We start from the raw sequence: 27,641 nt of genomic DNA, 5'->3' as shown, positions 1-27,641 counted from the left end.
AATATGAAAATTATGTTAGTAATGTTGTGAAGGAAATAGTAGCTTTGTGAAATAAAATTAATACCAGTGTACTTGAGACAGAAAGTGGTCCATAATTTAAAAAATATTTAAAGCTCAATTAGATGCAAACCACTAAATAAATCTCCAAATTAATTTACTATTGTTAATGTCTATGAATTTATAAGAGTCTAGACTATAAGCTCTCTAAAATTCATCTTAGTTCTTCCAGTGCCTAAAACAGGGCTTTGTACTCATCAGGTGCAAATAAATATTTGTTCAATGAATCAGCTTCATTTGTCCTTGCAACTTGTTTATTCCTAAGAACAAACAATCTACTACTAATTCTGACAATTATGGTTTGGTAAATTGAATGTGAGTCAGCAGCATTGTGTGATTGTTACGTAAGTGCTTGTACATGAACATGCCTTAGAGGAAGCTGGGGCCAGGCCAGTAAATTCAGCTCATCCTGGAATTAAACAAAAGCTATTACATAAACTATATAGTACAATGAACCACCTGAGGCTTGAGCAGTTGGCCAGCAGATGAGTACAAAAGTGAGAGAAGCTTAAATCAAGGCAGAATAATAATCTTCTTTGGAGGCTGGACTTTATATGGAGCTTGTCTTTATGTGAAAGCTAAGGGGTTTAGCTGGGAATGAAGGGGATACTGACTGACTTACTCAAAAAGGCATACTTTTCCTACAGCATCTGGTAGGATTTTTTTTTTTCCCAAGGTATGCTGATCTCAAAGAATGTAGTCAACTTAGTTGAACATTCCAGGAGAAGGATCTATGTGAAAAGAAGATGGGGAAGATCCAGCTCCAGTTCAGTTCAATTTAAAAAATATTTATTAAGCACCTACTATATGCAAGGGATTACAATATAACTACTGGCAAAAGGAAAATCCACTCCACCTTTGTACCCTTATTGCCCTCTGCTCCTCACTATGGAACTTTCCTGCTCCAACCAGATTCATCATCTCACTGCCTCCCAAATTCATTTTGCATATTCTAATCTCTCTGTCTTTACTCATGATATTTCCTATAATTTGGAATGTCCAACTCTCTTTTCTCCATCTCTCTAAATCCTACCTATCCTACAGGCAGCATGATAGGAAAAGAACATTGATTAGAGTTAAAGGACCTGAGCTCAGATTCTGACTTGATAGCTTTCTTTAACCTTAGGCAAGTCATTTAACTTTCTTGGACCTCAATTTCTTCATTTGGAAAATGGGGAGTGGGGTCACACTAGATAATCTCTAAAGTCCTTTCTTGCACTAGATCTATGATCATGTAATCCTACTTCACTTCCCTTACCACTGACAGGCTGTTCAGGGAGCTCCTATAATGAGAGTTCCCCATGCTGACAAAATCATAGAGCCTTCTGTATTCTCTTCTTTACTGAAGAGGAAACTGAAGTTAAATGACTTATCTGTGCCCACAAGACTAGTAAGTATCAGAGGCAGAATTTGAATCTAAGTCTTCCTTCCTCCAAATTCAACAGTTTATCCAGTATACTAGATTGTAAGCTTCTAGAGAATAGGAAAGATCTCGTAGACATCTTTGTAATTCTCTACCTCCCTTCCTCCCAATACCTTGAACAAATTAGAAGCTTAATAAATATTTGAATGATTTTCCCTTCTCATTTCTAAATATTTCTTTCAGAATTTACTGGGCTTCACTTACATTATATATGTCCCAAAGTCTTGGTGTACTTTTAAACTTTCACAGTTTAAATTTATTAAAAATGTAAGATTTTGGAGGCCTTCTTTATTTTGTCATGGAAGTCCAGAGATTAAGATGTTGGTACTCTGATCTTACCTGCACTGCCATGCCATTGAGATCTGCCACCACAGATCCTCCTGAAACATTTGCATTAGGGACAGTTTCAGTGCTTGTTCCACGCAAGTGAATATTGGTCATTGGCATCCCTAATTCACGACTGACAACCTAACAATGAGAAAAGCTCTTATTAACATATGTTCAATTCCATTCAGAAGACATTAAATACTTGCTATTTATAGGCTCCTGTTCCAGAAGCTTGGAATACAACATAGACTCCAGTCCTTAGCAGTTTGTAATCTAATAATCTAATAATAATTATGACGACAATAGCCGACATTTTAAATACATTTATTTAGACAGTCTAGTAAATAACATTATATGACCTGATACAAATCTGAGAAAAGACAACTTCGAAATCAAAAATCAATGTTTAAAAATGTTTTGTACATTCCTCTTTGTCTTAAATATATGTGTGTATATGTACATGCATATGTACATGTATATATATAGATATAGATATAGATATAGATATACTCAAATGTGTGTGTGTGCATGCATAATTAAACAAAGAAAGGGAAAACTATTTGATTGGCCTGGGACATGGGTGGGGCACCTGCAGCCTTCAGGCCACATGTGGCTTTCCAGATCCTTAAGTGCAGACTTTTGACTGAATCCAAATTTTACAGAACAAAAATTGTACTGTATAGACACACACACACAGACACACACACACACACACACACACACACACACACACACACTGATATATTTGACTACGAGTTGGAGGAACCACCTGACTTAGAAGTTAGGAAATTACGGATAACCTTGGAAAGAACAGTCTTAGGCAAGCAGTGGCATGGGAAGCCAGCTTGAAAGGGCTAAGAAATGAGTGAGAGTGGTGAGAAAGGGAAAGTGGCAAGGGCACATGGTTCTTTTTAAGAGTAACAATTTAAAGGAGAAAAGATGTAGGATGATAACTAGAGAAAGTGGCAGGGTTCACTCCAGCATGTCTGCGGCTAAGGTCCCTGTTGAGAATTGGAGAGGCTGATAAATTGGGGGGCCAGACTGTTTGGGGGGACACTGATGTATACGGGAAGTCCTCTCACCTTCTCTCCTCTAAGATCCTGCCCCACTAGTCATCTACAATGAAAAAACTGTCATTTCAGCCTCAGCTCTTTGATAAATTGCATAACCTCTCAAAACCTTAGTTTCTTCATCTGACTAATGGTGATGTATCTGTTCACACTCTAAAGAGCTTAGAAATTACATTAACATCTTTAGAGACTAAACAAATCTGTCCGATAAGTCCCAAAGTATAATGACAGTTGACATTTATCTAACACTTTAAGATTTGCAATTTTTTTTACAGACATCTCCTTTAATTCTCAAAGCAATTGTTGCTTTTAAAAGCAAAGTCACTCTTATCAGTCCCTATTTTACAGATGTATACATTAAAGCTTACGGAGGTTGTGACATCTCTAGGCTCAAAAGCCACTAAATGTCTGAAATGGGATTTAAACTCAAGCCTCCCAAGTCCAGGACTCTGCCAAGATTACATTGGCCAAAAATAATTCATCAGATAAGAAAACTAAAGCCTAACGATATTAAATAATTTATCCAAGGAACCTAGGCTGAAACCCCAGTCTTGATTCAATATTAGAGTAAGGGAAGGGTCCTGCAGGAAACAGTAAAGTGTCATTTTAAAGGAAATGGGTGGAGAGAGCTGACCTTGTCAAGAACCATGGCCATCTCTTCCATGAAGAAAGAAGTAAAAGAATAGAAGGATCCTGCAGGATACTTCAGAGAAGAGGGGCTTAGTTTCTTCATCTAACAAATGATGTTTGGTCTACATAATCTCTAAGTTTTCTTACTGCCATGGGGTAGATTTTTCTCCTATGCCTCAGCTCGATAGAAATATCCCTTCAGATAATCAGAAGCAAACACTATTGTAGGGACACAGGTCAAGGGAGAGAATGGAATAAATGGAGAGCAAGACAGGACAGAGGGAAATGTGGTTAGTCTTTCACAACATAATTTTATGGAAGTGTTTTGCACGGTTACAACTGTATGACCTATATTGAATTGCTAGCTTTCTCAATGAGGGTGCAGAGGGAGGGAGGAAAGGAGAGAGTACGGAGCTCAAAGTTTTAAAAGGAATGTTAAAAATTGTTTTTGCGTGCAACTGGGAAATAAGACGTACAGACAACGGGATAATCTATTTTGCCCTACAGGAAAATGAGGGTAAGGGGCTAGAAAAAAGGGGGAGTGACAGAAGGGAGGATAGACTGGAGAAAGGGGTGGATGGCATGCATGCTCTCCAGAGGTGGAGAGTGGGGAGAGATGGTGAGAAAATTTGGAATTCAAATACTTATAGAAGTGAATGTTGAAAACTGAAAGATAAATAAATTATATGTATTAAATTTTTTTAAAAAAGAAATGTCCCTTCAGAGGTTCCCAGTTATTTTGCTCTCATTTTATACTCATGGAGTCATACTCCGAATCACAATTTGGACTTTTGACCAGTGAGATTACTATTTTCAGTTTTCAGGCCAAATATTTTTATGATTGAAAAATTCAGAATTTGGGAATTATGTCAGTGTCTTCTGAATTCAATTCAATAAATTGTATTAGCTTCTTTCACACCTTGGCCAGCTAAAACATCATTCCTGGTCCCCCTACTTGTTAGTGCTTTCTTCCTCAAATTATTCTATTTACTTAACACATGCAAATGTATGCCCTGCCAACAGAATGTAAGCTCTTGGAGGGCAGGGTCTCATTTTGTTTGTTTTTTTTCTCTGTATTCCTAGCAACTGGAATAATGCCTTGTATACAGTAGGTTACAGGATCATTTTATTTAGAGCTAGGAGTGATCTCAGAGGTCATCTGTTCCAACCCCCTCATTTAACAGATGAGGAAACTAAGGCCCAGAAAGAAGAAATAATTTGCCCAAAGGAAGCCAAGACCTTTTAGCATTTGTACAGGGGTCTTCTGATTCCAAAATCATTGTTTCTTCTACTTGAAATATTCTCTTCTTTTTAATAAAAGGTATTTGATAACTACTTGTTGAAATGAATTATATTATTTGTTCCTCTACCTTAATACCCTAACGTATTGATTTATTAAAATGAAAATGTAAAAGTGGTATAACTGCTCTCCTTTAATTTTTCCCTCTCACTTCCAAAACACATACACACACACACACACACACACACACACACACACACTCACACACACACATGCACATTTATTTATTCTTACCTGAATAATTTTGGTGTGAACACCCTGGCCCATTTCAATGCCACCATGAGTCACTAACACAGATCCATCCAGATAGATGTGAACTAGAGCAGCTGCCTATGGAGAAAAAACAAAATCCAATTTGGTACTGCTTTTGACTCATGTTATAATTACACACTCATTCGTTTAAAACAATTTTCTTTGAAACAAAACACACACAATTTGACCAGTGGCAGGATATCATACACAGAACAGAAGCCTAAGTTTCTTTAGTGGATGACTCAGATATCAGCATAAAGCTTTCATACTCAATACAACCACACCCACAAATCAGCCTTTATCCCAGTCTTACAGCCATCAATAAATTCAGGCTCCAGTAAATCTGGTCTCAATGTATCTGCCACACCTGTATAATCCTTGGGTGGCATATCAGGCAAACACTTAACCAAGCCATCTTACTGAGATGTGGTCACCACTGCAGAACTTTTCAGGGTTGCTTATGTAGGAAAACAGATAATAGGATGCTAGTCTAATAGCTACATGACGAGTTAAAGAAAAATAATCACAGGACAGATGTTAGGAAAAAGTTTCATTCTAATAGTACTGGATTGAAAACACTTCAAGTGGATCACCAACATGGTAATCAAAGAGCAAAACATCATGATAGAGAAATTTTAAAAATCCAGTTTTCCAGAAGTACCAGAAAAAAGAAACAAGATAAAATACAAACACGATAAAATATGAAATTCACTTCTGGAAAAAACTCAGTTCTCCATAAATTGGTTCATTTCAAGGTATCTTCTCAAGGTATATGTTTCTTCTTCTAGTAAACTTAGAGTTTTGGACCAAATGATCGCTGTGATCCCTTCTAAGTCTGACAGAAAAGTATGGTTGGGTGTCTCTGATGCTAGGACCAGAGGAAGAATTCAGTTCCAGCCTCTAACTCGGGAATTTGCCCCAGACCAAAGAGGAGACTACATGCAGTTCAACAGCTCTCAATTTGCAGGGTCTCTCAGTGGGCTCACTGAAGAAAAGAATAACTCTTTTAAAAATCTACATGCAAAGCCTCAAAGAAAAACACAACTTGAACACAAATCAAATAAGAATTCCTTGAAGAGTGAAAGCAAGAGGTTTTGGGTTGAGTTGCTTTAAGGAGCTAAAATAATTTTGAAAACAAAATGAGAGCAGTGTAGGAAAACAGGGGAAAAGAAATAAGAACTGCAGAAGAAAGATATGAATCAAAAGTAGCTTAATGCAAGAGTTACAAAACCTAACCAAAGAAAATAATTTCTTGAAATGTATTGTTGGCCAAATAGAAGCTAATGATTCTATGAGACATCAAGAAATAATAAAATGAAGTCCAGAGAAAGAGAAAACAGAAGAAATTGTGGGGTATCTGATAGAAAAAGCAGCTGTCCTGGAAAATAGATTGAGAAAAGAGAATTTAACAATCATTGAACAACCTGAAATTCGTGGGGGAAGGGGAGGAGGAAAACCTATATATCACATTTCAAGAAATTACAAAAGAAAATTGCGAAGATATCTTAGAAACAGAGGGCAAAGTAAAAATTAGAGAATGAACTAGTTCCTGAAAAAAAATGCTCACAGGAATATTATATCAAAAATGCAGAACTCCCATGTGAAGAAAAAAAAATTACAGGAAACTAGAAAAAAAGAATTCAAGTTAAAAAAAATAGCAGTTAGGATTATAAAAGATTTAGCAGCTAGCCTTTAAAGGGGCAGAAACCTTCCGATAGGATATTCTGAAAGGATCTAAATTTATAAACAGGAATAACCTATACAGCAAAACTGAAGGTAATTATACAGGGAAAAAATGAATCTTTAATGAAATAGAAGACTTTCAAGTATTGCTGAAAAAAAGACCAGAATTGAGTAGAAAGTTTTACATACAAAGAGTCAAGACAGGCATAAAAAGGTAAACATGAGTGAAAAATTATGAGACTGAACAAAGCAAAACTGTACATTCTTATATGGGGACATGACATATGTAGCCCTTCAGCACACTATTATCCTTAAGGGTAATAAAAAGCATCTAATTATATAGAAGGTCTGGGTGTGATTCTGTTACGTTTGGATGACCTCTAAAAATGAATGGAAAGAAATGGAAAGAATAGGGAAGAAGAAAACACTAAGATGGTGGAAAGAGGAGGAAGAATGGGAAAAATTATTTGACAAATGGAATATATAAGTAGAAAACTATCTTATAAGGAGGTGACAATGAAATGGGTGAAGGGTAACATTAGAAACTACATTTCATCTGATCCAATTAAAGGAAGGACACACACACACACACACACACACACACACACACACACACACACACACACACACACACACACACACACACCCGTGGGAAGAAATTCATCTTACCAGATAGGGAAACACCAGGAAGAAAGGTTAAGAGAAAGGGGGTGAACACAATGGAGAGGAGACCAAGGTATGAGCCAGAATCAAAACAAACTTCTAAGGAGGTGGTGGGGAAAAAAGAGAAAAAAAGTATAGTGAATTAGAATGGAGGAAAATATACAATTAGCCATCATAACTATGAATATTAATGCTATGAACTCATCCATAAAATTGGAAAGAATTAGTAGAGTGGATTAGAAACTAGAATCCAACAATATAGCTTTTAAAAGAAATACTCTTGAAATAAAAATGCTATACAAAGAATAAACTCAGGGGTTGTAGCAAAATCTACTATACCTAAGCTAAAGAAAAGTGAGATATGATAAACTTTTGGAGAACACTAAATAAGAATAAAACAAAATATACATATTTGTCAGCTGTTCATGGAAACTTCACAGAAATTACTCTTGGATTAGGACATAAAAACTTCATAAACAAATGTCTTCCAAAAAGAGAATGCTAGGCACTTTTTTAACCAACCATATTCTAATAAAGATATATTCAATAAAATGCCTTTGAAGCAAAGATTAAAAATTTATGGAAATTAAATAATTCAGTCCTAAAGAAGAGGGACATCAAGGAACAAATCATAAAAACAATAATTTCATTAAAGATAATGACAAAAATGAGGCAACATACCAAAATTTGTGTGATACAGGCTATTTAGGGAAATTGTTATATCTCTAAATGCATTCATCAGCAAAAGAGATAGAGGAAATTAATGAACTTAGTGTGCAATTAAAAAAGAAAACCAACAGATTAAAACCCCTAAATTAAACATTAAAATAGAAATCCTGAAATCAAAGGAAAAATGAACAAAATTGAAAGCAAGAAAAAGAACTAAATAAATAACACTAGGAACTGTTGGGGGGTGGGCAGTGGAGTTAAAAAGATATGCCTGATTAGCTAATTTGTTTTTTAAAAAGAAAGAAAACATATTGACAGTATCTAAAATGAAAAACAAAATTAATTCACAACTAATGAAAAGAAGAAATAAATCAATTATTAGGAGCTATTTTGGCCAACAATATGTCAATAAAACTAACATTCTAAATGAAATGAATGAATACTTACAAAAATACAAATTGTCCAGATGAACAGAATAGAAAATAAATTTAAATAACCCGATCTTAGAGAAAAGAATTGAACAAGCCATAAATGACCTCCAGAAGGAAAAAACAGCAACAACTAAGGACCAGGTAGATATTTAAGTGAATTCTACCAAACATTTAAAGAACAATTAAATCCAACACTACCTAAACAGTTTGAAAAAATTGGTAAAGAATATATGTTCTACCAAATTCATTCTACAGTACAAATATAGTCTTGATATTTTAACTAGGGAGAGTCAAAACAGGGAAAATTAACCATATACCAATATTTCCAATTAATATTGATTCAAAAAAATTTAATCAAATATTAGTAAGCAGATTATAGCAAATGTCACAAAGATCATATACTATAACCTGACTGGATTTACACTAGGAATGCAAGGCTAGTTCAATATTGGAAAAACTATAAACCATAATTGGCCATATTAATAACAAAGCCAACAAAAATTATATAATATCCTCAATAGATGCAGAAAAGGCTTTTTGACAAGACATCAACACTATTCCTGTTTAAAAACAAAAACTAGAAAGCATAGAAATATATGGAACTTTTGTTCAAATGATAAATAATATCTGTCTAAAATCAAAAGCTAGTATTATCTTTTCTGGGAATAATCTAGAAGCCAAGCATGTATGCACATATGTATATACGAATATATATGTATACATGTGTGGATGTTTATCTGCATATATGTTTGTGTGTATACATATATACACACAGAGCTGACCTAGAGGAAAATATAATTTTGGTTTTAACCAAAGGTTTCTTTTTTTATTTTACCAAACTATATTTTTACTAGCTTAACTTTTCCACAGCAAAGCAGCATTCTTTGGCCTCTATATAGCAGACTTACTTGACCAGCAGGAAGTGAGCAAAGACCAACAGGAAATTTCAGTGGAATAAGTGCAATTCCTTTCTTCTTCCAATAATTCTTCTTGTTGAAGTCTTCTACCCTTGCTTTCCTTGCATAGTATGAGGAAATCTCTATGCATTCATTCCAACATTTCATTAGGTTGCTTGCATCAATCTCCTGCTTGTAGTGTGTTTCATGTATTCCTTTGTACATGTTTATCATTCTCACCTTAAAAAGAAATTTCCAAAAATGATACAAAATACAGCCTTTCTTCTCTTCCTCTCTATCGTACTCATGCTTTAAGGTCCTACTCAAGTCTTGTATCTTCCATGAGGTCTTCCTAGATTACTCTAGCCAACAGTATTTTTCTGACTACCAAAAGCCTCTTCCACGGAGATCTTATTTAGTATCCTAAGCTCATAGAAGCATAGATAGATAGTTGAAAGGGGCCTCAGAAACCATTTAGTCCAACCTGTTCATTTTACAAGTAAAGAAATTAATCCAAGGAAGTTAAATGACTTGCATAATGTCATCCAAAGCTGTACATTGAGACAAGGTAACTACACATCAGAAAGCAATAAACATCAAAGGTAGGATTTGAGCCCTATAGTTTTGCCTGATTGACTCTTTGGCATAGGCCAAGAACTAATCACACCAAACCCAGACAGGATTACGCTGACTCTGAGGACCAGATCTGGCAGAAGCAGGTGGTCAGTCAGAGAAAATCAAGAACAGTGAAGAGACAGATCTAGTTCCTTATGCCTAAAGGACCATAACTGCTAAGATCTCTATTAACTTGAAGTTTCCCATTTTGGTGTTATTCCATCCTTTCCCTGGCAGGCTTATAACTAACCCACTGAACACTTAAAAGAAAGGTTGAATACTATTGTCATGAAAGCAGAAAAGTTCAGGAAAGCTTGTGTCCCTTCCTGCAGACTAAACTGAATGTTGGGGAACCTGGTTGAAAATGAGGAGGTGGAGCTGACTAGGAACCAGTAGGGATCATTAGCCAGGAAAGAAAAGAATGTGGTCACAAGGATGCAGTAGACTCATCATGCCTACAGCAAGGACTTTTCATTTTCTGTGCCTTACTTTCTTCATCTATAAAATGGGATAATTGGGCTATATAATCTACGGAATTTTTTTCTGTTCTGATATTCTGTGTGTTTTCTGTTATAGGATAATTTAGTTACCTTCTCTGGTGGCAAACCACTTTGGGCTGCAACTTTTGTTATGCATGATTCTGTAACCAGCGCAGCTTGGGGAAAACCAAATCCACGCAAAGCAGTGTTAGAAGGTAAATTGGTTTTGCAAGCAAGTCCTCGGCAGCGTAGGTTTGGGATCTTGTAAGCATTGTCCAACTTTAGGAGACCCATCTGTATTACCTGTAGGAATTGATCAGACAATCAATCAACAAGCAATTTTTTAAGCCCCTACTTAAGAAGTGTCTACCTGTCAAATGCCCATGTGTCAAGCACTGTCCTAGGTCCTGGAATAAAAGAAATCACTGATGGGATTGTAAGTACTTGCCCTTCCTACTCCCTGTTTCTGTTCTTCCAAACTTGAGACAAAAAGTAGTCCCATAATAAAAGTGGATGTTTGACAAAGAAACTTGAGTCTGAGACTTACTTTCAGATGATATACAGCATCCAAAGTCAGAAGGCAAAAGTATTTCAAAGACCTTCTGATCTCACTAGTGTACAAATAATCAATAACTCATATTTACTCTACTTTGTTATTACAAAATGGTTACATATATTATCTCATGTGATTCTCACAAAAGTCATGCTAGTTACTATAAGTGTTATTATCCCCATTTTCTAGATCTGGAAACAGTTTTAGAGTGAAGGGACCTGCTCTGGATCTAGATCTAGCTTGGACAGTGAAACAAAGTTGGGAATGCAATCTAGCTCTGATTCACATTCAGTGATCTTTCTACTACCTCATACAGTTTCTCCACCAATAGTTCCTTACGTAAACAATATACATTTCTAGTATTATATAGGTTGGATAATCCTGGTATAGCAGATACAAAGCTAGTCTATACTCCAGGAAGACCAACACTAAAGACCTACTTGTAATACTTACTGACTGCTTGACCCTGGGCAATTCACTTAACCTCTCAATGCTCTAGGCATCTCTCTTCTAAGACTACAATTTGTGGAGAAAGTGACAAGTGCATTAGTCAAGGAAGTTGCCTCATCTGAAAGTTTCTTATACCAAGGAAATCATAGGCCTACTCCCTTCCTGTATTATAGCACTAGAAGCAATATTCTCTTGATGTTTATTGCATAAACCATATATATATATATATATATATATATGTACACATATATGTATATATGCATATATATAACTTCTGTAATTCCATAATTAAATAACTGAATGTATGTTTATCCATCAATACTTACAAATTGAGAGTGATCCAATGTGAAGCCACCATTAGCATAATGTACAACATCCAGGGCCATGATCCTACCATCATTCATGAATCCTACCTAAAGAACAGAACTTATCTTTTAGAGACTGAAGGAAGAAAACATTCCCTTTAAATTCTAATTAGCTGCTTCTAAAGGCTAAGCAGGTTGTCCTTCTTTTCTATGGATACAAGACAGAGTCTACTTACATTTACCATTGAAAGTAGAACATTCTTGTTTTTTCCCTGTTGTCACCTGACCTCTAGCAATAATTTATGTCAATGGACAATAATACATAAAGATATGAAACAAACACTAACAAATTCTCATAGCTTTTGTTATCACCTCTGTAGTCATTGCTTTAAAATCTACATCTTCAGGCCTAATCAAGATATTCAACTCGATATTATATTTCTATTGTCTTCGGCACATTTATACTTAGATGATGCACCACACTAAGTATTTCTCCCACCAAATTCATTATTTTCTCCCCCAATTGATTCCTCTTTACAATCAGCCCCGTTTTGGTTAACGACACCATCATTCTCTTAATCACCTATCTTAAAATTATACTACTTCTCCCTCTTCTCCATTTACTCCCTTTCTTCCATCCAATCTATCGCCAGGTCTTATTTATTGCTTCTTCGTAACATCTCTTAAATTTGCCCATTTCTCTCCATTCCCATTAGCGTCACTCCAGCCCAGATCTCTACTGGCTGCCTAAATTCTGCAATAACTTTCTGAAGTCTCCCTAACTCCAGATTCTCTCATTCCATCTCAGAATCACTCTGTAATATCACCCTATGATATTAATCATATTAAAACTGCTAAAAGAACGTGTTTATCATACTACTCTGCTGCTTAAGAATTCACAATTTCTCCCTGGTGTCTATACACCAAGTGTCCTAAACCTGGGCAAATTTGTTTTTCTTCTTTAATGTATATTTTGATAAATATATTTCAGTATATTTGATTTCCTTTGTAAATCTTACATATTTTGTTTTATCCAGTGAAAAATATTATTCTGAAAAATGCTCCATTATCTTCACCAAACTACCAAAGGGGTCAATGACAAAAGAAGTTAATACCCTCTACCCAAGTTCAAACTTCTTGCACTGTTTTGTATCCAAATCTTTTCACAATATTGGACTCACCTTACCCAAATCCAACTTTACATTCTCACAACTCAAGCACTCACTGCTGTGGTCAAGCTAGTTTCATACTTTCCCCCAGTATTCACATCATGCTCTTTCCTTCCCTATGCTCATAACCTTCAGGACATTTTGACTTTTTTCTTCTACTCACTTTGTACTTTCCAAGGTAAGGATGACGGCCTCCAGTTATTAATATATCTTCTCCACGTTCCAGAATGCAGCGGACTGGACGGCCAGTTCTAAAACCAGAAAAGGTCATTTTGTACCAAGTAAGGATAAGCCATAAGAAAAAACAAATATTTTGGATTTATTTAAATCATTTTCTTTCAGTTCATTTCTCAGGCTCTACTCCAACCTAATCCATCAATGCTCCAGTTTGTGCAGGAACCTCTCCACCCCTTGACCAAGCTTATTGCTTTGGTGTTCTCTGCCTATAGGAGAGTTTCACTGTACCAGCTTAAACTTTGGGATGTTTCCTATTCCCCTCATGGACCTCTATAGCTACCTTCCCATATAAGAAAAGGGTCTTAAGATATTTCTTCAGGGCTTTTATCATATATCAGTTGTATTGTGTCTACCATAATGCTAGACTCAAAGTAGGAGTTCAGGAAATATTTCTTATAGTTAATTAAATCTATGAATCTGAAACTTTCCAAGTCAAGCCAAATATCCAAGGTTTCATTTTATAATATAACATCTGGAAATGCTTCAAGGGATGGCTTCTGATTGAGAAAGTGGAACAGAGAGATTGTCATCTCTTTGCTCTATTTTAGGGATAAGATTAAGGATCTAGAATCATCAGGTATAGTGCAAAGAAAACTGGATTTAAATTAAATGACAGGAATTTGAATCACAGCTCTACCATCTATCACTTGGGAAATTTTGAAAAAGTTACTTGATGTCTCTGAGGCTCTGTTTCATCAGTCATAAAGTGAGTGGGCAAATTGCACTAACCTATTAGGGTCCATATAACTTTAAAATTCTATGTTCTGAGACAAATATGAACTCCCAAAGGGAAAAAATTGGGACCAGGTAGATTTGTGAGCCAATTTTATCAAACATTCAAAGAATAATCCATTCCAATCATACATAAACTAATTGCAAGAATGGAAAAAAGATAAAATCCTACCAAATTTCTTCTATTATACCTAGTCTTGGTTCTTAAACCAGAGAGAGTCAGAACAGAGGAAGAAAACTACATGCCAATAAGCCAAATGAACACTGAGACAAAAATAACAAATACTAACTGAAAGGTTATAGCAACATATTACAGATATTATACATGATGACTAGGCTGGATTTATACTAGAAATGCAAGTTTGGTTCAACATTAGGAAAACTATAAGCATATTAACATCAGAACCAACAAAAATCATGTGATTGTATCGAGACAAAAAAAATTGACAAAAATTTGACCCAAAAATCTCAGTGCAAGTTTGATTTTTAATAAATCAACACTCATTTCTACAAAGATCAAAGAAATAAACTAGAAAATACAGGAATATATGGACTTTATCTTAACATGGTAAATAATATCTATCTAAAATCAAATGCCAGCATTATATGTGAAGGGAACAAATTTGAGTCCTTTCAATAACATTAGGGATAAAGTAAAAATGTCTATTGTCACCACTAGTATTTGATATAGTGCTATAAATACTGGTTACAGGAAAAAAATTGAAGAATTTGAGGGAATACGTATCATCAAAGAAGAAATAAAAGTGTTAATTTTGCAGATGATGTAATGGCGTAGTTAGGAGAAACCTAAGGAACTGACAAAAATTACTTGAAACAATAACTTCAGCAAAGTTGCAGGATATTAACAATTCTACAAATATCAATGACATTTCTGTTATTTTTTCTAATAAAACCTAGCAGGAAATGATAGAAAGAAAATACCATTTAAAAGAACCACAGAATGTATAAAATATTTGGGAGTCTGCCCACAATAAGATACACACAGGAAATATATAAATACACCTACAAAACATCATTTGCAGAAATCAAAAAGACCTGCATAATTAGAAAATATCAATGGATAGGGCAAACCAATGTAATAAAAATGGCAATACTACCAAAATTAATTTACTTAAACAGCACCATTCCAATAAAACTACCAAAGTACTACTTAAACAAAGTAGGAAAAATAGTGATGAAATACATCTGGAGGAACAAAAGGTCAAGAATAATAAAGGAAATAATAATTGTAAAAAGTGGAAAAAAGGGATGCCTAACATCAACAGATCTCAAATTGCATTACAAAGCGGTAATCATCAAAAAGATCTGATGCTGGTTAAAAATTGGTTGATCATTGTAACATATTAGGACACAACTTATTGGAGCAAATGCATTTAGTAATGTAGTGTTCCATAAACTCAAGCCCCCTGGATTATGGGATAAGGACTTACTACTTCAAAAACTGCATAGCTGTCTTGTAAAAACTGGGCTTTGATCAATACCCTACTCCATATATTAAGATACTCTCCAAATGGATATATGACCTTGATATCAAAGGTCATATAATAAACAGTTTAAAGGAACAAGAAAAAAGTTACCTTTTTGATCTATGGACAAGTGGATAGTTCCTCACCAAACAAGTGACAAAAAAGATCACAGAAGATAAAATAGATCATTTTGGTTACATAAGATTAAAAAGAATTTGCAAAAACAAATCTAATTCAGCTAAATTAGATGAGAAATAATTAACAGGGGAAAAAAAAATCTTTGCAGCAAGTTTAAAAAAAGTTCTCAGTTCCAAGGTACATGAAGAACTGATTCAAATATACAAGAATAAGAACATTCATGAATTGATCAATGATCAAAGAAGCTCAGCAGAAAGGTCTCAAAAGATAAAAAATACAAGATTTTTTTTAGCCATATAAAAAAATAAATCATTGATAATTAAGAGAAATATAAAACACTTCTGAAGTTCCACTTCATACATATTAGGTTGTCAAAGTTGACTCCACCCCAAAATGCAAAAGTTGACAAATGATTTTCTTAGACTTTATTCCTCTCTGAATATTTTACAATCCAGTAACACTGGCCTCCATGCTGTTCCCCATACTCTTTCTCCCTATTCTGTGCTTATCATGGGCTGTTCCCCATAGCTAGAATGTTCTCCCTCATCACCACAGCCTGTTTTAGCTAGCTTTCTTCTAGTCTCAGCTAAAATCTCATCTTCTGAAAGAAGTCTTTGCCTGGTCCCCCATGGTGCTGGCACTTTTCTTCTGAAATAACTTCCACTTATCTTGTGTGTATAGAATTATTTGAATATTGTCTTTCTCAGGGGAAACATGACCTCCGTGAAGACAAGGACTGTTTTTGTCTTTCTTTATATCCCCAGTGCCTAGCATAGTGCCTAGCACAGAGTAAGCCCTTAATAACTGCTTCTTGACGTTTTTATTTGTTGGAAGGGCTGTGGAAAAACAGGTACACTGATGTGCTGTTGGTGGAATTGTGAATTGGCACAGCAATTCTGGAAAAAAAATTGGAACTATGACCCAAAAGTTAGTAAACTATGAATACTTTTTGATTCATAATAGCAATACTGGGTCTTCCCCTCAAAGAGATCAAAGAAAGAGGAAAGAAATCACATATACAGAAATTTTTACAGAAGAACCTTGGTGGTACAGTAGACAGAGCCCTGGAATTGGATTCAGGAAGATCTGAGTCCAAATCCAGCCTCAAGCACTTACTAGCTTGTGTAACCCTGGGTAAGTCATTTTAAGACTGCTGTCTGACTAAGTTGTCTCATCTGTAAAATAAGGATAATAAATGAACCTACATTCTAGGGCTATTGTGAGGATAAAATGAGATAGTATTTATAAGAGCTTAGCAAACCTTAAAATGTTATATAAATATCAGTTACTGTTCTCATTGCTACTGTTATTATAGAGACAAAGAATTAGAAACTAAGGAGGAACCATCCATTGGAGAATGACTGAACAAAATTATGGTATGTGAATAATACAGTGGAATACTACTGGCTTATAAGAAATGAAAAAAGAAGTGATGTCAAAGAAACCTGGGAGAACTTCTGTAAACTGATGCAAAGTGAAATGAGCAGAACCAGGAGAAGAATTTCTACTATAATATCAACATTACAGAAAAGAGCAATTTTAAAAGATTTAATTAAGAACTTTGACCAATACAATAATTAACCATAATTCTAGAGGACTAATGATGAAGAATACTACCCACTTCCTGACAAAGAGGCGATCAACTAAAATTTATAATGAAGCAAACATTTGGGGGCATGGCTAATATGGGAATTCATTTTACTTGACAACACCTATTTGTTACAAGAATTTTGTTGCTTTAAAAAAAAGATTGGGGAGGGAATGAAAGAGGGAGAAAAAATAAAGGTTTGATAACTAAAAAAATATCCTGTTTCTATGACTTTCAGAGGAAAAGAGCACCAGACTTTGTTTCTCAGCAAAAACAAAAAATTAAAGCTTTTTGGGTTATTTGGTATACATTTGACCGATGAACATGATTTATTGCAGAAATGAAACAAAATTCTCATTTATTTAAAGGAATCCCTACATTAAATAATAACTCATTCAATAGGTAGTTAAACCAAGTAATTATTACCAAATCAAGTCTATTGTCTTTCTGCTTTCTAGGTATTACAATATTTTCTACTATGGTTTTTCTTTGTTTTTTTTTCTGTAGCAATTTATAATTATGTTGGTTTCTACAATTTATAAATATATACAGTTTATTTTAGCCTTAAAATAGAAAAAAAAATTCTGGCTTATTTCAATTTTTTTCTCATTGCAGGTTTTTTTGTTTTCTTTTGTAAATTGGACCATGGAGTCTCCTCCATTAAAGCAGAATTAATTGGGAGTACACCATGTTTCCTGGCTTTCCTTTCACCAAAATTAATTCACTTTCAATAACTCCTATTTATAAGCTTTTTTGTATTTACAAAATACTTTGTCTTCCAACAACTAAGGCATATAGGTAGTGAAAGAATTATTGTAATACACATCTTAGAGTTAAGTAAACTGATACTCAGAATGATTAAGTGACTTGCCTAGGATTATAGCTAAAAGGGGTAGAATTAGCCTGACTCCAAAAGTACTTCTTACTGTACTGCCAACTCTCTTGCTCTCATTAACTATAACACTTAAATTTCCACTTACTTGTTTGCTGCAAATGCTGTAATAGCTGCCAAGATACCAGTTTTTGTTGCTTTTCCACCAAAAGCTCCACCAACTCTTTTGACATGACACATGATCTTGTTAGATGGAACCTTTAATATGGAGGCTATTATGTCCTGTAAATATTAATTTGGATTAATCTCATTCCTTTTAAATAAGAAATTTAACTCCTATCAAGGAGACAATTATATATGTGGGGGCAGGGGAAGGGGGGCAGAGTGCTAGCTACTATCTAATCATTACTATGAAGAGAAACATGACTTCCTAGGGCAAGGAATACAAATACTGGAGTAGTGAAGACTAGAGAAAGGTAATTTTTACTGATTAAAATCCCCTTTTATTCAAGGATATACAAAAACCAAGTCAGAAGCAATCCATGTTAGCTTATAAAATCTAGGTATTTTCATTAAATTATGAAATATCCACCTAAATAAAAATGTTTAGGGATTTTTTAATTTTCAGGAGACATAGAAGTCTTGTCCCTATTTATCAAAATTATGAATTCGGATAGACATATTGATATATTAAGAAGCAAAATTGTCTGGGAGTTACAGAAATTCCCAAATGGAGAAAGAATACTGCAACAAGGTCTTATATCATGCTATATTTCACAAAATTTGAGAAATGTATCCAAGAGATGGAGATAAACATGTTTTAAAGGGTTGAGAACTCACCGTCTTAAACTGCATTGAGAACCTATGGGCTGTATTTATAGCTAAGCCTGGCAAAATGGACTGTTTGTCAGAGGTACACTGAACGTTCAATGTGATGAGTGTAGTTCTACGATGATTTTAAGAAGTGTGAAGAATTTGTGAACTCAAGGCACTTTTATAATAAGTGACTGCAGCAAAAGGAGGACATGTTACATATTAAAAGGGTTTTTTAAGATGCAAAATGTTAAATGGTTTATTGCATATTAATAGATGTCCCAGTTAATGAACATGTCACCATAACATTCTCTGTTCTCTGATTCTGTCACCCCCAAAAAGCTACCCTACAGAGTACTGCATTTCAAAAACCAGAGAAATATTCATTTCAGCATGGCATTAAAAAGTATGAAATTGAGAGTATTTTTTAAGTAGGAAGTGAGGTTTGGGATTTGTTTTTTGTTATTTTGGTTTTTGTATTGTTTTTTGCTGGAAAATTTTTAGAATTAACTATGTCCCCTGGACAAGATCTTTCCATTACCTGTGCTTGCTTGGGATACTGTGTTGACACATAAACATCCATTTCTTTGTCCTCTCCAGATGGAACAACAAGCATGCTGTGAGTTTCCATGTAAAAATGTTCTTGGCCTCCGATGTGAATCTCACCTATTATAAGAGGGAAAACCAACAACTCTCAAATATTTATACAAAACAGCATGGATGACAAGTTTAGGGGCAAGTAAGGTAGGGCAAAATCTGCACTATTGGCTACCCAGCCTTAATCTCATTTTCACAAGCATTTCCACACGCAGCATCTGCAACGTCCCTTCCAGGGACTATGTTGTCTAATCCTAGCCATCTATAAGTCCCATAGGCAATATTAATTCACATTTATAGGACTGAACTGTTGCCCTAGATGGGAAAAGCACAGGATTAAGTTATAAAATATATCTGGCTTCTTAATCTCAGAGACAAAAGTCCAGTGCAAATATAGGTACGAAATATAGATGGGAGAGACAAAAGAGAAGTAAATATACTCATAGTGACGATTCCCCTTCCCCCATACCGAAGGCCATCCCAGGGCAATCTTTTCTGTCCCAAGCTTTTTATTCCTGATCCCTCCTCCCCACCTGCCCAGTCAGATTTCTTCTTCCTAAGTCTCATGGATTCCCCTGAAAGCTCCTCATCATCAGTGGGAGAGTAGATGATAATGAAATTAATACAAGTCAATTTTCTGTCATATTTCTGAAGGATTCAATGTGGACACTAACATAGATGAAAGTCAGAAGCTCTTCAGTCTTTAAGGGAGGCAGTACAGTGTAGTGGAAAGAGTGTTAGAGTCAGAGAACCTAGATTTAAATACTGACTTTGCCATTTGGCACCTGTGTGTCCTTGGAGAAGTCCTTCTACTTATCTGGTCCTCAGTTTCCTCATCTGTACTTCATCTACTCTATACCTCTCTGTACCTGTATGTGTGTATGTGTGTGTGTAGTACCTGTTTTTATATGTGTATGTATGCACTGTACCTATTTATATATATATATGTACATACAATGTACCTGTTTACAAGTTTATATTATATACAGTGTGCCTCTTTAAAATGCGTGTACATGTATATATGATGTACCTGGTTTTTTATATGACTATGTATACCTGTGTGTGTTTGTATATTTATAATGTACCTGTTTATATATGTGTGTATATAATGTATACATGTGTAAATATACTACACCTATTTACATATGTGTATACAAGGTACCATATGTATGTATACACATGCATAACATAACATATAACATATATAAATATAGTTTATATGTGTGTATAATATACCTGTTCATATGTGTGTTTATAATGTATCTGTTTATACATGTATCTGATGTTTATATATCTGTTTATATGTATGTATATACACACATATGTATATATAATATACCTGTTAATATGTGTGTATATGTATATATAATGTACCTGTATGTGTGTATATTCTCTACTTCATCTACTCCATACTTCTTTTCGATATATCTGTGTGTGTGTATGTGTGTGTATATATATGTATATGTACATATATATAATATATGCATGTATGAGTATACATAATGTAAACACACACACATGTGTGTATGTGTGTATAAAACAGGTACATACAAGAGAAGTACAAAGTAGATGAAAGGATTCCTCTGAGAGGTATGCAGTAGCAGTTAGCCCCTGATGCAGGATGGGGCATTTGGGCTGAATCTTAAAGAAAGCCACACATTCTGTGAGGTAGAGGTTAGAAGGGAGAACATTCTCAGAATGGAGAACAGCCAGTGCCAAGGCCCAGGGAAGATGGAATGTGATGATCAGTAAGTATGGCCTATGAAAGTAATGAATGAGAAATCATTACATTAGAGTAGGTTTGGCAAACCACGTAAGCTGACTAAACTCTGCTTTGAAAGAAAGAGCAGAGAAGACCTTTCATACAAGTTAGATTCGTCAGCAAAAAGTCTGGGTAAATCAGAGACCTAGAAAAGCAGGGTGACAGAAGGTACTAGAAACAAAATACAGATTTCCTGACTTGTTGGTGACTTACTTAACAACTCTCTCCTTCTGAAAGTGGAGTTGATAGATGGAAAAATGGAGAAGTGATTGAAGAATTGTAGATTTTTAGAGCTACAAGAAATCTTATGGGTTGGGGTAGACAAGGATATTAGATTGCTTCAGGTAGGTTGATACCTGTAGGGCAGTATATTCAAGCTACCAAAACTGATTCCCAGAAAGCAACTGAGAAAGCTCTCTGTCTGAGATGTACCTGACCTAATAATCCCTTATTAGAAGTCCTTTAAGAACTCTCAACCAGGCTTAATAATAACTCACATTCACACAGCACTGACAGGTTCACAAAGCACATCCCTCACAACAACCCTATGAGGTCCACACTACAAACATTATTACTCTCATTTTACAGAGGAGGAAACAGACTCCAGGAAGTGACCCGCCCAGTGTCACAGGCTCCCATGTTTAAAGCTAAAACGCTCCTCTGAAGTCATCTAGTCAACCCTTCTCCTTTTACAGAAAAAAATTAGACAGATCATTTACGTGACTTGCTCCGGGTTACACATTAAAGCAGCAGAGCCTGGACTTGAACCCAGGTCTTCTGACAGAAGCTGGCAACGTTGCATAACGCTGCCTCACTTAAATCCCGTTCACAGGCAAGTAAAGATATCACTCATGATGTCACTGATCGTCACCAACAAAGGACAAACAAGAAGACATGACGGAGCTGAAACTGATGCCAAGATCTTCTATGGGTCCTTTCTCTTGCCCAACACTGCCTCCTCACGTTTAAGGCGCAACTTGCTTTACCTTCAAGTATTTGGTCAACAGTTTTAAATGCTTCCTCCACGTCTCCGTAGTCTATTTTTGTTTCTGTCTCAAGGAAAGAGTTGTGCTGTATAGCATCCTGAGAATAAGATGGAAAAAGATAAATATATATGTGTATGTATAGATAGATGTATGTGTATAGAGGTGGGTGTGTATGTGCGTATATGTGTGTATATGTGTGTATATGTGCGTATATGTGTGTATATGTGTATATATAGATAGATGTATATGTATAGAGGTGGGTGTGTATGTGCGTATATGTGTGTATATGTGTGTATATGTGCGTATATGTGTGTATATGTGTATATATAGATAGATGTATATGTATAGAGGTGGGTGTGTATGTGCGTATATGTGTGTATATGTGTGTATATATAGATAGATGTATATGTATAGAGGTGGGTGTGTATATGTGTGTATATACGTTTATTTATTTATTTATTTTAAAAATAAAGATAATTTTTCTCAAATGTGGGGAGAGGAAGTGGAAGGGAGAGAAAATAGAGTTTCGTTCATTGAAATAAAAAAAGAAAAGCTGACCAGCAGCAACTTAACATTACATAACACTCAGCCTCACTGTTTTCATGGTTTGAGTCTCAGAGGCCTTCTTCCTATGGCTCTGCCTATGCCTGGCTGAACTTTCCCACAAATGATTTGTGGAGAAGCCGAGAAACCTCAGGCACACTCCCTGAGGAGACTGTACAAATAGGGCAATTTGAGATCTCCTGCAGGTGGAGGTGATGGGGAGGATGGAAGGGATTGTACTAGCGATTTACAAATGGTATATAGAGATCTTTCTGTGAACGTAAGTGTGTTCTCTAAGTAATAATTATTCATTATTCAAATAGTCAGGATAACAGATACAGTTTTCCAAGGGCAGATTTGCCCTCCCTGTTTTAAATACTGAAGTTCCACTGAAAAGAGTATAAAAAAAACAGTTATGCCATCATAACAGTGATTAATTTCAAGTGTTGAAGAACATTGGTAAAAAATTATTACGAGGCATTTTCCAAAAGATAAAATTGAATAACGCACTAATCAAACTTATAAAAACAGTGAAACTAGGGGAAAAATAAACACAACTGAACTAAAATAAAATTTGTTTTCTGCTTCTGAAGCAGCTCTGAGTGCATCAATTGCAGCAAAGTCCCAGCTCCTTTCCCACAGCTCCACTCTTCCTATAGATCCTCACAAGTCATGGCAAATGGATGTTATCTCTGTCTCTTGACAAGTGTTAAAAAGGAGTCGTACCACATAAACTACTACAGATTCTGAAACTGCCATGCTCAGTTTTGATGGTTATTTGATGGTGGGTGGTTTTAATTTTATCATGCCAAAGTCATAACTGATATATTCTACAGTTTATTTAATCACCTCATTTATTTTCTAACTAAGCTAAAGATAGTATCTTCTGGGTAAAAAACAGAACCATGAGCTCACACATAGAGAGCAAGAAGGACCTTTAAAGTCCTTCTTGTACAATCTCCTCATTTTACAGATGAGAAAACTGAGGCCCAGAGAAAAGCAACTTGCCCAAGTTTTCGCAGGCATTAAGTAGTCCTTAAAGACTTTGGATTCAGGTCTAAAGACTCCAAGCTCAGAACACTCTCCACAGTACCAGGTTGCCTCCCAAAGTTAATCTGGAAACTCTATTGAGCAATTTTCTTTTTTCAAGATCATGTGTCCTCTGATTTCTAAGCCAGCTTGAGCCTATGTATTTTCCAAATATTTCCTGGTGAGAGAAGCCAGCTGACTTTGATCTGGATTTGCACATTTTACCATTCTCTACACACCCCTTTAATCCATCCATTTGTGTTTCAATCAGTCTTAGATTAGAATTCAGGATTCTACTCCACACCAGTGTAGGAAACATTTGTAAAGTTGGGATTTTTATTTTGGGTGGAGCTTTTCATCCCATAATTAGAGGCTTTATGAGTTGTTTCTTAATTTTTTTTTCCCTGGATGATGTAGAAGGGAACATTTCGAAACTTGGAAGGAGGAGGAAGAGAAGAAGGAGGAAGAGACAGAGTGATCATATTTAAATAGAGCTTTAAGATTTGCAAAGTGATTTAGGGTACAGTGGACAAAGTGCTGTGTTCAGAATCAGGAAGACCTGAGTTCAAATCCAGCCTGAGATACATACTAGCTCTGTGACCTAAAACAAGCAATTTAACTTTTCTTAGCCTCAGTTTCTCCATGTGTAAAATGGAGATAATAGCACCTACCTCCCAGGACTGTTGTGAGGCTCCAATGAGATAACAAGGGTAAAGCACTTTGTAAACCTCAAAGTAGCATGTAAATGCTAACCATTATTTTTCTTATGTCCTCATTTAATCTTCAGCGATCTTTATGAGAACTTTGTTAAGTACTAAAGAAGGATCTGTAGCTTCCAAAATCAGATGTTCTTTTGTTTCGTTAGGAAAGGAAATGGGACTTGTACAGTGGTGTTCAAAACAAATCTATTACGTAAGTAATGATCCTAACTGTTCTAAAAACATGGGTTTTGATCCTAAGGACTCTTGATCCTAAGGACTCAAGGCAATCACTTGAATAGCTTCCTGGTTCACTAAAAAGGCTTGAACTTTAGATTTTGAAGAAAAGCTGGTCCTTTTTTTTTCTTCTTTAAAAACAAATTTAGGAGTACTTGGCAGAGAGCAACAGGATGCATAGTTGTTTTGGAACAAACTGTCTTGGAGACTCAGCCAGTTCCCCACACACACTTGATTTTTTTCCTATGACAAATAATCCTGTTGTAAACATAAACTTGTTCTCTAAGTAATCTCAAAGCACTCAAAATCTCTTTTGTTAATTTTATTTCTAACATGTCAACTTTTAAAAATGATGACATGCTTTAATTGCTTTATTAAACAATTAAATTAAAATGAAACACATACATAAGAACATGTAAGATTTCAGAGAGAAAAATCTAATAGCCTTTGGAAACTTCCAAAGTGATTTTGGAATCAAAAACTTCATTTTGAAATGTGAGCAACTATGAAATCTATAGGCACATGAGAGTACCCAAATAAGCATTAATCTTATAAGTTTATAAAATGATGATTTAAGCTTATAAAATGTTTTTCTTATATAGGAAGATACACGTTGGAGAGTAGCAAAGTAGGACCTGAAATTGGACTTTACAGGACAGAATTCATTTACTCTTTCTTCAAAGTTTGGCTGAATGGTGCTGGGAGATAAAGGGAGAGAGAAGGCACAGCTGTCTGTGTCCAGGGACACAACTTCCCCTAAAGACTGATGGCTCCCTTGTCTCCTAATTTCTAAGAGAGGAGAACCCCTGAAGAATTTGATAATCACCTCAATAGTCAGGATCAAAGGTTCCAAATCACTGTACTCAATCTTGACCAGACGAGCTGCTTGCCTAGCTTTAACATCTGAATCAGCAACCACTGCACACACAAGCTGGCCCACACCAAGGACCTAAAAAAATACAAAGACCATAGGCTTTTTGGGGGAGAGGGGCATGTTTTATTCTTCTCTTGTGTCACATTCACATTCTACTACAGAATTAGGTACACACATCAGTCTTACAAGTTCTGAATGTATTCACATGCTAAATGATGGTGTCTGGTACATCATACATCCAAAGTTCAAAAGATCCCAGTTTCATTGGTACTGAGTGCAACCATTCCATGCATTATTAGTAGATTGTGTGCTGTTGTGTTCAAATAAATTCAGACTAGCTGGCTAGTCCTTGAATTCAACACACAGGCTATTTCTTCACCTTTGCTTCTTAGGATCCCTTATGTACCTCTAGGCTCAGTTCAGATGCCCCATGTTCTGCTGGAAGCCGTTCCTGATTGCCCCAATTTTTTTGTGCTTTGTCTTCTAATTATCTTGTGTTTATTTCTCTGTGCATCTGTCATATCCACTATAACCAGCACCACCAGCACCACCACCACCACCACCCACAACAGAACATAAGCTCCTTGAGGGCAAGGACTATTTGGGTTTTCTCTTTGCATCTCCAGAGACTATAACAGTGCCTGGAACTTAATAAAATGTTTAACAAATTCTTCTTAAATCAAATCCAATCTTTCTGAGTAAGAGAGTAAAGGAAGGACTTTGAAAGGAATTTAGCACAGTAGACATATGCTGGACCACACTCCTATTTCTTCTCTATAATTTTAATTTCTAGTAACAAAACTTCTGATAACAGTGAGTCATTAAGACATTCTTTCTATTTCTTATGAGAGATGTGTCTAAAGATGGGGCATTACAAGATTGTGAGACAAACTTCTGGCTTAGAATTTAATGTATTTTACTAGAACTTTTCGGGGGATGGGGAGCCAAAGCGATAGAATGAGACAGATGAGAAGCTCTTGTCTAGTTCTTTTATTAACTTTGGTTCAGTCCAACTTCTGAAAAGCTAAAAATTACTTCAGCATTTTCTCTGTATATTTTTTCTTTTGCTGACATTCCTTTCCCTTTGTATTTACTTCCTGTTCTTACTCCTTCTATTGTCCAGGCTAAATATTCCTAGTTCATTCCACTAATCCTGACATGGTATGGTCTCCTGTCCCCTTACCAGCCCAGTCACCTCCCACCTCTCAAACATGATTCTCTTCTTAATATAGCCTAAGACTACCTTAATTTATTTTTATACCTTGATACTTATATAAATCACCATAGTGGTCATCAATGTGGACATTGTCCCGGTGCATATTCCTACTTCCAGTGGTTCTGGGGTAGAGAATATGCAGACGACATTGTCATTGTCTCTTATGCAATGTAAAAATGAATAATTCATATCTCAAAGCACTTCACAGGCTTGAACACTGTCCTATTCCGTTTCATCCACAAAGCAATCATTTCACAGGCAATATAAAACAATCTTGTATTTTTAGTTAATATTTACTTAGTGTCCACAGTTCTCAGCTAACTGCCAAAACACCCTGGCTCTGTCTCATGGGGTTTACAGTAGTTTCTATTCAAGGTCGGTTTAGCTCAAGTTCTAATGATTATTAAAAATCTTTTTTTTCTGTGACTTTTAAAAGCCCTGTTCTGTTTTGTTTTGTTTAGCAAATTTCCATTTATTTTGTACTTCTCAGTTTTTCCATATTCTTGCTGGTGGAAAACTCCCCTGGGAAGACATTGCCCTACTGACCACCCTCTGCAGTGCTAAATGTTTCTTCTCTCATGTCCCTGGACAAAATGGGCCAGGAGGAGTAAGTAAACTTGCTCAGCTTCTCAATCAACTTCGAGACAGCCCCTTTGTTCCTCCTTCAAATAATTATTCTTTTCATCTAGATCAGTGGTGTCAACCTCAAATAGAAACAGTTAGGCTACATATTGATTTGGAAGACTACAAATTAACATTATCTGTGTATTTTTATTTTTGTTAAACACTTTCCAATTATATTTTAATCTGATGCAGGCTGCTCTCAGGAGTTTTGCTTCCAGTTGCTGCCAAGATCCCTCAATACAGATCCTTTTCAGTCATCTACCAGCCTCCAGGTCT

General features: G+C 35.5%; 1 protein-coding gene across 3 annotated transcripts in view; it reads right to left on the bottom strand.

The window, feature by feature from the left end:
- LOC140506070 (aldehyde oxidase-like) overlaps positions 1-27,641 on the bottom strand; it is a 92,711-nt gene that overhangs the window by 22,549 nt on the left and 42,521 nt on the right. For all 3 annotated transcript variants that reach the window (XM_072612829.1, XM_072612828.1, XM_072612830.1), the window contains 10 exons: positions 25,478-25,600; positions 22,145-22,241; positions 19,341-19,465; positions 18,135-18,268; positions 13,136-13,223; positions 11,825-11,911; positions 10,607-10,798; positions 9,414-9,641; positions 5,042-5,137; positions 1,820-1,948 (listed from right to left, as the gene is read on the bottom strand). In XM_072612829.1, coding sequence (XP_072468930.1) covers positions 1,820-1,948; positions 5,042-5,137; positions 9,414-9,641; positions 10,607-10,798; positions 11,825-11,911; positions 13,136-13,223; positions 18,135-18,268; positions 19,341-19,465; positions 22,145-22,241; positions 25,478-25,600 — 1,299 coding nt within the window. The remainder of the gene's footprint in view (positions 1-1,819; positions 1,949-5,041; positions 5,138-9,413; positions 9,642-10,606; positions 10,799-11,824; positions 11,912-13,135; positions 13,224-18,134; positions 18,269-19,340; positions 19,466-22,144; positions 22,242-25,477; positions 25,601-27,641) is intronic.

Source organism: Notamacropus eugenii, chromosome 5 (genome assembly GCF_028372415.1).
Source record: "Notamacropus eugenii isolate mMacEug1 chromosome 5, mMacEug1.pri_v2, whole genome shotgun sequence".
Classification (NCBI taxonomy): Eukaryota; Metazoa; Chordata; class Mammalia; order Diprotodontia; family Macropodidae; genus Notamacropus; species Notamacropus eugenii.
The sequence above is the reverse complement of the archived record's forward strand: the minus strand, read 5'-3'. Positions and strand labels throughout refer to the sequence as shown.